General features: G+C 38.4%; 1 protein-coding gene across 1 annotated transcript; it reads right to left on the bottom strand.

Annotated features, from left to right (window-relative positions):
* Positions 1–3,330: 3,330 nt before the first annotated feature.
* LOC136687773 (endonuclease domain-containing 1 protein-like) lies at positions 3,331–5,853 on the bottom strand. Its single transcript, XM_066662323.1, has 3 exons — positions 5,748–5,853; positions 4,696–5,034; positions 3,331–4,216 (listed from the first exon to the last, which is right to left on the bottom strand). The coding sequence occupies exons 2-3, from the start codon at positions 4,990–4,992 to the stop codon at positions 3,641–3,643; spliced, it is 873 nt and encodes a 290-aa protein (XP_066518420.1). The 5' UTR covers positions 4,993–5,034; positions 5,748–5,853; the 3' UTR covers positions 3,331–3,640.
* Between the last annotated feature and the right edge of the window lie 5,237 nt (positions 5,854–11,090).

Below are 11,090 nucleotides of genomic sequence, written 5' to 3'. Positions count from 1 at the left end.
CATGTGCAAGTCACCCATATAGAAATGTGAAGAGTGTTTTCCCAGAAACTAACTTAAATGTGGACTCATCTGACTATGGCACACATTTATAATGTATCTAGATCATCTGAGATGAACCTGAGCCTAGAGTTCAGAAGCATTTCAGCATGAAGTTGATGTATGGCTTTCTCCTTGTTGAATAGATTTTCTTGTTGCATTTTTTGATGCAGTCTGTGTGAAGTGACAACATTTTTCAGAACAGTTTCTCTAACTGCCATCTGAGGGATCAAAGGTCACTCTCATTCAGCAGTAGTTTCTGGCCTTGCTAAACATGGACTTTTTTTTTTATCTTTTATATAGGAGATGGTCAAAGACCTAATTTATTTGTGCTGAGACACGTTCTTTTTTAACTTTTTGAAAATTCTCTCAAAACATGTGTCACAAAGTAGTGAGAGTAATCTTTGGTGCAAATACAGAGCCTTTGTTGATGCTCCATTTTTACTTTTTCTTAGTGTAATATTTCAAAACTTCAATATTCTGAACACATCTCAGTGTTATTTTGCCCCGTTCCGTTTCTGAGTGTGTTGCAGGCATCAAATTTTTTATTTACAAAATACAATCATGCTGTTGATTGAAAACATTCGTTTTTTTTGTTCTTTGCACATATTTCAGTTAAATTAATTAGAATGAATGAGTTAAATATGTTAACCATGGCCAGTTTTATTATCTCTGACATTGTTTTGAGACCTGTAGACACGACTGCTTTTAGTTTTCTTGGAAAGTGAGTTTGTATCTGAAGTAACTGCTTGTTTCTATATTAAGACTAAGACATGCAATTGTTTTTGGGGAAGTAAAAGTTCTTCCTTTTCCATGAAATGCAACCACAAGTGAAACCACTTTGTGTCCAGACAGACAAGGCCATGTCTTTGTTTTCAGGTCAATAAACTGTAACATTACATTTGTCCTCTGACTAGTGACCAACTCACTTCTCACTGAGACTTGCGTCTGTGTTTAACCCAGAAATATATATCTAAGTACAGAAGGAGAACATGATTTCCCTTTCTCCTTGATCTCCTTTAATTTGGACCTTAAATGGATGGGCCATAAAAACACGTTAGTTTATGTACCCAGCTAAGTATTAGAATGGAGATCTAGCAAATGTGGCGGCACGGTGGTGCAGCAGGTAGTGTCGCAGTCACACAGCTCCAGGGACCTGGAGGTTGTGGGTTCGATTCCCGCTCCGGGTGACTGTCTGTGAGGAGTTGGTGTGTTCTGAGTTGGTGTGTTCTCCCTGTGTCCTCGTGGGTTTCCTCCGGGTGCTCCGGTTTCCTCCCACAGTCCAAAAACACACGTTGCAGGTGGATTGGCGACTCGAAAGTGTCCGTGTGTCTGTGTTGCCCTGTGAAGGACTGGCGCCCCCTCCAGGGTGTATTCCAGCCTTGCGCCCAATGATTCCAGGTAGGCTCTGGACCCACCGCAACCCTAAATTGGATAAGTGCTTACAGATAATGAATGGATGGATCTAGCAAATGGTGAGGAAACATCTGAGTTTTATAAAAAGTGTTTTTTGCTTATAATCATGTGCTTCGCCTTTACATGTTCATTCAGAACGACACAATAATATCACTCAGTTACAATGTGCCAAAATGACCTGTTACTATCACAACATAAAATAATGCAGTTGCAATTGAAATCATTTGATTATTCGATTATTTGAAAAAATAATGATCAGCACAGTGGCGAAACAAGTAGCTTTTCTGCCACACAGCTCCAAGGCCCAGGGGTTGTGAGTTCAAACCCTGCCCCAGGTCTCTGAGGAGTGTGGTGTGTTCTCACTTTGTCTGTGTGGGTTTCCTCCCACAAACCAAAAAACACATGTTAGTAGGTAGACTGGTTATTCAAATGTGAGTATGTATAAGTGGGTTTCCTCCGGGTGACTGTCTGTGAGGAGTGTGGTTTGTTCTCCCTGTGTCTGCGTGGGTTTCCTCCGGGTGACTGTCTGTGAGGAGTGTGGTGTGTTCTCCCTGTGTCTGCGTGGGTTTCCTCCGGGTGACTGTCTGTGAGGAGTGTGGTGTGTTCTCCCTGTGTCTGCGTGGGTTTCCTCCGGGTGACTGTCTGTGAGGAGTGTGGTGTGTTCTCCCTGTGTCTGCGTGGGTTTCCTCCCACGGAGGTGCTCCAGTTTCCTCCCACGGTCCAAAAACACATGTTGGTAGATGGATTGTCGACTCAAAGGTGTCTGTAGTTGTGAGAGTGTGAGTGAATGTGTGTGTGTGCGTGTGTGTGTGCGAGTGTGTGTGTGTCACCCTGTGAAAGACTGGCGCTCCCTCCAGGGTGTGTTCCCGCCTTACGCCCAGTGATTCCGGGTAGGCTCCTGACCCATCACGACCCTGAATTGAATTAGCGCTTACAGACAATGAATGAATTAATGAATGAATAAACAGCATTGTATACTCATTATTTTTTGGCCTTTCTGTCTTTCGTTCAAACGTCAGGAAAAAGTACTTAAACACATTTTAATACACTGTTTAATTTACATACGTTTACCTTCAAATGAAATATGTATAAAATGGGTATATTTGCCCCTGACCTCCCTCTACAGTTATAGAATATAATTCACTTTTACAGCACTGTCATAAAATTAAGACACCACCCCCTTCCACAAACACACACACACAAACAAACTTTTTTTTTTTTATCTCACACTCAACAACTATTATTGTTGTAATAAACCCACTTCATTATTTATTATTTAAAAATCAATCAATAAAATAATAACAATAATAAAAACACTTAGCATTTATATATTAATTTTCAAGAACCAAAGGGCTTAGAAAAATAGTACAAATTTCACTAAACGACAAACAAAAATGAACATAAACAGCAAAGATAACTGATGTGAATTGGTAGCCAGAGAGTAGTGTTTAAGAAATGTAGTCACTGTAAGAACACAACAATGGGCACAAGTCGCCTTGACCAATATTAGCAGATGATAGCTGCAGTGCTAAAAGCTGCTAACCTCAGTCCCTAGGTGGATATCACCAGCTTCTAGTAGATATTCAGTAGATATTACCTTCAGCTAGCCATTAGCTGGAGTCATTTTGTGAATTAGCACCTGTTAGCCACGGACCTAAGTCCTGGGTGGATATGTGCAACTGCTAGCAGAAGATTTTCTCTTTTCCAGTCTCAGATTTTAGCTCTCACTTTTTCTCTGCTGTAAAGTATTACGCAGTGAGGGGATCAGGTGTGGTTTCCTACCCTTCTCCAAAAGTTACATAGTTCAGTTTCTTCAGGCAGAAATTCAGTCAAAACACACAGAAGTATTTTATTAATCAGTGTGCCCAAGGCATTTATTTGAACTGCAGATCACAAAACAGCAATAATTCACATTTTTTTATTCCTTAAAATGTAATGTTTAAAGCAAATCTGAGGAGATTATACCGTACATGATAATCAGATTCCACATGGGTAAGGAAGGCAAAAAAAAAAAAGGGATTTTTTTTTATTAATAAAGCTCAATTTAGCTCAGTTTATATTGATAACTTGATTTTGATGTTTAAGTATAGGGTCCACTCTCTGACTGCTGCCCTACTCCAGAGCCCTTAACTCCTGGCGCAGTAAAGTCATACATTTTCTTTTCTCAAACAGAGTTGGAAATAAATCATTATCGAGACAGAATCCAAGACCCTCCCCTAATCAAAACAAAATTGGTGATTGATTTATCGCATTTTCCACCAAAAACTTGGAAAGATCTTTGACCGTACAGAGCAGAGAGTCTTTTGTCTAACTCTCCGACTGGCAGTGCCTCCACCGGGACATTTTTATTCTTTCCTAAGTAACCACCTGAAGCAGTCACTCTGTGATTGTTGTCTATGCAGCAGTAAGCGGTCCAGAAATGACTGGGAACAGTAACTCTGTTATGTAGAGGAGGTCTGGTTTTGTCTGGAACCACCCCGGTGACAATGTATCTGGAATTTCCCTTGCACTTGTTCACCAGAAGAGTAGCCACATCTTTCTCTGTCTTCCTCCACTGGCCTTGGTTAAAAGATGAATTTTGTGGAGCAGCATTGGTGAGGGTGAATGTAGCATCAGCGCAGCTCTGAGTCTCTGCATGGAAGACTGGAGCCAGGTGCCCTTTATGGAAGCCTGGATTGTTGTAGTCAGCATTGACAGCTTGATGTATATATTGAACTGTCCTGTCTTCAGTTTCCATTTTTTTGGTTTTATTAATGTCTTCAAGCTGCAACAGGTAAGAAACAGATGTGTAATCTACAGGAAAAAGGTGTTGTTACTATATTTACAGTTTATTTACATTTATCTCTATACGTAAGTCATCAACAACACTGTAGAGTAATAAAATGACTTTATATTTAACAGGTTCATGTCCTGAAGCACTCTCTGGACCACAACATACTTGTGTTTGCTCACAACTATCCCGTCAGAACTCTAAATTCAATTTAATTTAGAATACCTCTGCTAATCAAAAAGCCATGGATAAGTTCACAGCAAACTATAAACCGTATGTCCTCATATTTCAGGTTTGAAGGAGCTCTGAGGATGCTCTGATTGTATTAAAATAGGAGACTCTGCCACTTTAATACATGTGAAATTCTAAGTAGATTTTTAGTTTTTTTGTAATAATACCAAAAGAGAAGATGAAAAAAAAGATTGTTATATCAATGAGAAAAAAACGCACTGGTAAAAACCCATTTAACTCACCTGGGGTTCGATATACCACTTATTAGTTCTTGTACAATTCATTAAACCTTCAAACCTGTAGGCTGAGTACACTGGGATCTTGTTGTCTGTGTCGTAAAGTGTTGCATATTCGTGTTCGTTATCTCGAATTTGACAGATCTGTTTGTAGTTATGTCCTGTGAACACAGTTGGAGGAGACGAAATGTTTCCTGGGTTGGCAAAGAATTGGCGACATGTGTTTTTAAAACCATTTACGACTTCAGTGAAGCATCCAGACAGAGCCAACAACAGCAGAAGCACAGGACTGAGGAGGATCATGATGAAGATCAGGAGGAGTGAGGAGATGAAGTGTGAAGGATTCTGAGGAAAAATAAGCAAATAAATAAATAAATAAAATATATAAACATAACACAAAAAGTAAGGAAATGTGTGTTTGGTAGATTATTTCTTAGTTCTAACAATGCTCCTTGGCAATAAATCTTATAATATTACAATTAGAATTAGAATACTCTTGTCACTTTATTTGATTTCACTGTTCTCCAGTGGAAACTGGAGACTGACTTCCATTGAAAGATAAGGATTTTTCCCCCTTCTGTAAAGTTTTGGACATGTTTTTCATTGGACAGTGAGTCGGCTGACATCTAAGGAGGCTTTCCACTTAAAGCTACAAACCAAATACACTTAAACTTTATATACAGGGCAAGGAAGATTAATTATACAGTTATTAAGTTTAAGCTCAATCAGAAGTTTAACTACAAGTATATGCCAAATATACTTAGACTTTTCAGTGTACTTGTCACTATAAAGTGCACTAAAGTATTACTGTGTTTAATATATCAGTGGTAAGTAAATACACTGAAAGCATTTTTGCTTATTTTTAATTTATAAGAACACACATGAATTAACTTAATTTTTGTAAGAATTGTTCCTATAAAAATCTGCCTTATGGAATTTTTAAAAATCTGTTTTAAAAGTATTTGATTGTGTCATGGTTAAAATTAACCAACCAATAAATAAACAAATAAATAAAGTTGGGAATAAAGACAACATTTAAGTGTAAAGTTCAAGCTTACCTCTCACAGCTGGGGTCAATACTGATGTCTGAGTGTTGGCGCCTGCCTCTCCGTCACCTCCTTAATCACCTGCTTTTATACAGACACGCAACTGTCCTCCATCAGGGTTGAGTTTTAGTAAATTCAGTGATTGGTGAGGAATTGCTGAGTGCTGCAAATCTGGGTTAGCAACTTTCTAAATGTTGAGGAAGTTGGTGAAGACACAGTTGTAAACCGCAGTTCTATGAACCCACTTTCTCTTTAAATAATTGAAAATAAACTCTCTCAGGCCTGCAATGAGATTTCACAGTTATGAAATGAGCTGATTGTTACTCATGGACTACTGTTACTGTTTCAGAAGTTGTTTTCATAAATGCATTTGTGTTTTCTAGTATTAGATTTCACTGCTAGACACAAGGAACTGTTATTTCCAAAGTAAAGTTCTGCTTTTAACATTGAAATATTTAACCAGCTTTTCCTGCCGGACAAATAACCTGTTCTAATTCTCCATTCTCTTAGACTTTAATATGCAGTCTTCAGTATTCATCATCGTAGCTACTGATCTACTGAAAAATAATCTAAGTTAGTTAATATACGCAGCTAACAATGGTGCATTTTTCATATAGGTTTTTGTTTTCTGTCCCAGACACTACAGATATGATGAGTGAAGAATATAGTGCCTCTGCTGCGGTACATTTTTTTTGTTTGTTTGTTTTTTTTGTATTGCCTCAATTTTAAATAAATGTCAAAGTAGATTAATATATCACTGCTTTCTGTCTTTATTTGCATTTCATTTTCTCTCTTTTTAATTAAGGTGTTACAGGAAATGCTAACTATATAAATATGAACTAAAACACATTATATATAAAACAAAATGTATATATTATTTTATATATATTTAATATGAATATTTGAACATATTATTTTCACATGTCACACTTTGCTTTTAAATATAAATGTTTTATACATTTTAGAGTAGAGTAACTACTCTATGAGATTCTAGTGTGGCGATGATTTAGTCCCTTGTCATTGTGACTTGAAAAAAATAAGAGGCTCCAATGTGTTCATTTTTACCATTTATTTATCGTACATCAGCATTAATTCATTAATTCATATTGTAGTGGAGTAACACATGAGCAGAGTAGTAGACTCTGTTGTAAAGTTAGAGGGTCAAATAATCACAGAAACATACACCAATCTTGAAGGATTGTTTACTTCATGGCTTTGCTAATCTGTGAAATCATTTCCATTCCAGTGTGATAATTATTTATCTGTACAAAGCTTGCTAGTTTACAGATATGCTAAACTTAGTATTTACCATAGCTTTAGTATTTTACTTCCTAGCACAGTTAATATCCAGAGAGAACATATTAACTAAAATTTTATTTAACTGGAGCTGGTTAACCGTTAGCAAGGGGCTAACTCATTGCAGCTTGATATGAGAGATAGCTAACCTTTTACTTCCTATCTAAACTTATAATCTAAGAAGAATACTAGCTGTTATATTTCTAAACAACGTGAAGGACCTTGTTAGCTAGGTGGCTAACAAACAACAGCTTGATAAGCCAGCTAACTGTTTGGTATTTTGTTTCTCAGTGCATAAATGCTCCATAAGATGACTGTATTAGCTGATCTGTTTCAGAACAGCCCACAACATGCTGCAGAAGTACGAAACAGGGCCTATGAGGATGTGATTAATTACAGTTTCCACCAAATACATGGAAAGACTGCTGATAGAATTTACTGAGACTTTCATCCAATTCCTGGACTGAAATATCTAGCACTGGGTTATTGATGTTCTCTCCTAGGAAACCACGTGATGCTTTCACCCGCAGATTGTTGTCTAGGCAGCAGTAAGCCGTCCAGAAGTGACTGGGTACGTTAACTGTATCATTTATTTTGAGATTGCCAGGAACTACACCAGTGACGATGTATCTGAAATTTCCCTTGCACTTGTCCTCCAGAGTTTGAGCCACGTCTTTCTCGGTCTTCCTCCACTGGCCTTGGTTAAAAGATTTATTTTGTGGAGCGGCGTTGGTGAGGGTGAAGGTGGCATTAGCACAGCTCTGAGACTCTGCGTGGTAGACTGGAGCCAGGTGACCTCTGTGGTAGTCCGAATAAATGTAGTTACGGTTCACAGCTTGATGACTATAGTTGACTTTACTGTTTTCAGGTTGCATTCTTCTGTTTGTAGTTCTGTCTTCAAGCTGGGACAATATGTTGAGAGACAGGAAGAGGATATGTATTTAACCCTTAGAAGTCAAGAGATATTGCTGTAATTTCCCTGCAATTTTAAATGTAATCCTTCAACTGCATCATTTGTAAAATAATAAAATACATTTACATACATTTTTACATTTTTGACAGGTTCAACTGCATTTAAATGCACTTGTCTCATAAAAAAAGAGGAAATAAAATAAGTTTCAGAATTGAAACCAAGGTAAAAACGCAACAAAACCTGTTTTATGCCTGGCCCACACTACAGGATAATTGGGCCGATTTTGAGGTCTCCCGAATTTAGGGTAACCTTAAATGATCTTAAAAGTTCCCAGACTCACCTGTAGTGTGGAGAGTGGATAATCCCATCCTCCCATTGCAGTCAGGGCCAGTCCGATTGTGAATCGTAAATATAAATCATGTTCAATATTTATGACTCCTATATCCTGTAGTGTGGGCTGGACGCTGACTTCCATGAAAAAAAAAATGCTATGAAAATGATCATAATGTGTGGGGTGTCTCACATTTTCAGAACAATTTAAGATTTTTAATCCATGCTAGAAAATTCCCCGTCAGATTAAAACAGGGCCTTTGCCACTCGCATAATGGTGGAGCATACATTTCTTGAGGTACAACTCACATGTACTCACCCACTTTTGGAGAAGATGGTGAAGGATGACTACTCTGACTCTTACTTTATTCCTCTTCTCTGTAGATCAGTGCCTTTTTACACACTGACTTTTTGTAATGAGTGGTTTATTCACTGCAGCTATAATATCCCTCTCAGTGTTGTTGTGGCTGGGTATTTCCTGCTTTTGCAGTTACCTGAAAAGTAGTCCCTGGCCTACTGAACATATGATTCTCATAGTTCTAAATGCAGTTCTTAGAGCCGCCTTGTGTATGCCACTGCAGACCCAGTAAAGAACCCTTATTTTTGGATCCAGATTCTACATCAGCTGTGCCTACTCAGCATTTTCATACATTTCTCAGAGTGTGGTAAAATGGTAGCTGCTTAATTGCCTTTAATGTCTCCTTATCTGGAAGTATCTCTTATGTTTCTCCACTTATTTATTTAGGTTTTTCCTTAAATTAGTCATTTGAATGTATCTCCTGTTCATATAAACACAAGTGAGGTCGCTACTGAATTATCAGCACTTTATCCACTTTACTAAATGTGCTATACACATAATGACTAAATTATAATTTCACATCATACCGCAATAAACCCGGCTTCTAAAGTTAAGCAGCAAGCCTCCACCTCCATTCCAGCTTGATTTTCTTTGACAATTCATTAAGCCTTCAAACCTGTAGGCTGAGTACACAGGGATCTTGCTTTTCGTGTCATAAAGTGTTGCATACTCATATATGTTATCCAGAACTTGGCAGATCGGTTTGTAGTGTTCTCCTTTAAATACAGTTGGAGGAGACCGAATTTCTCTTGGGTTAGCAAAGAACTCAGGACACGTCCGAGTAAAATCATCTACAACTTCAGTGAAACATCCAGACAGAGCCGCCAGCAGCAGCAGCAGCTCTTTGGTGAGGAAGACCATGATGAACATCAGGATGATTGACTAGATGAGGTACAGGGAATTCTGAAAAAATATTAATAATATTAATAAATTAATTATTACAAAAAAAGAGCAAATCTGGTCTCACTTATTAATTTAAACATCACACTTTATCCACATGTTTTTTTTCAATTGGGGAGGGATATTAATAACTATTGTCTGATCCTCCTTAGAGCACTGCTAACAGATACTCACCACTACAGGCTACGAGACCTCCACAAACTTACTACCCATATTCTGGACATAATCTTATCCTCATTCATCTCTTGTGTCCTGTGTCTATGAGCCAGCTACAAGAACCAACTGTTCACTTACTGTTTAATATATGCCCTGTTATTGCATCGCATATGAGGAGTCTTAATGTTTTGGCTCATCTGTGTATGTGTGTGTGATGTAGAAGTGAGAAGGGTGAAGTCGACGTGTCTTGTAGCCAATGCTTCATTAGTACTTGGAGGACTTGCCCTTTCACTGTGTAAAACTATCCTGTTGTGGTCTGTGGGGCATCAATCAGTCAGTAATACAGAATACTGGGGGCTACTATCTCACAGAGACACACACTGTACAAATGGTAAAAATTCATAAGCCCACTGGCAACGAACAAGAACGCCTGTCCTGCATCTATGAAAACAAACCCATTCCTACAGTTATTTAGGTTTTTCTTGGTTAAAAATCAACAAAAGCGACATGACGTACATTAGAATCAATACTTACCTCTCACTGTTGGACTGTTGGGATAAAATCAGAGCTTAGTGAAGTGTGCCCCCTCTAGACGTGCAAAGTCATCTCTTTAACGCATGCGTCTACAGCATCTGCGCTATTAGGCCCTGTCCCAAAACTTGCCCTAAGATCTAAGATCCTCTTTGAAGGGCACACTTTTCAAAGTAAGTCATATCAAGTGCTCTTTATTAAAGATAATCCAAATATTGTCATAAAGGCCTGTATACATGGGATGATCTGATAGCTTTAACTGTACAAATAGGTCTGGATATCTCCAGTCTAACGTGACATGATATAGAAATTGTAAAATATCTCTTGGTCAGTGCATGTGCTTTCATTTGGGGATCTGGAGCCCACCAGCCAACACTCTGTAACAAAACTACAGACCTATGGCCTTCCTAAGTCAGAAATCATGTGATAAAATGTGCTGTTCTGATTTTGCACTACTTCTGATGTCAAAAGAGGAGACTTAAAATAGCTCCGCCCTCACGTCTGAGTTTCTGGACCCATGTTTATGTGAGAGCACATAAAAGACAAGGTTAAACCGAGAGGGAAAAAAAAATACAATGAGTGCAGAGAAATAAGAGCACTGCGTAAACATGCAGAAAAAAGCTGCAAATTAAAGCTGCGGCTAGCTCCTCACTGCTGTGCACTTGGGGTTGGGGTGAACAGTGTGCGAAGAACAGAAACCAGTCATTTTGAACAGGCCAGTTTAGACAGGACAAGTCACACACTCTCCCAGTCACCCACACTCTTACACCTGTGGACACTTGTGCTCAGCCAGGCCACTTACCAATCTGTGTTGTTGGAATGTGGGAGGAAACCAGAACACCTGGAGGAAATACATGCAGACACAGAGAGA

The sequence above is a fragment of the Hoplias malabaricus genome, chromosome 2 (assembly GCF_029633855.1).
Source record: "Hoplias malabaricus isolate fHopMal1 chromosome 2, fHopMal1.hap1, whole genome shotgun sequence".
Taxonomy (NCBI): Eukaryota; Metazoa; Chordata; class Actinopteri; order Characiformes; family Erythrinidae; genus Hoplias; species Hoplias malabaricus.
The sequence above is the reverse complement of the archived record's forward strand: the minus strand, read 5'-3'. Positions and strand labels throughout refer to the sequence as shown.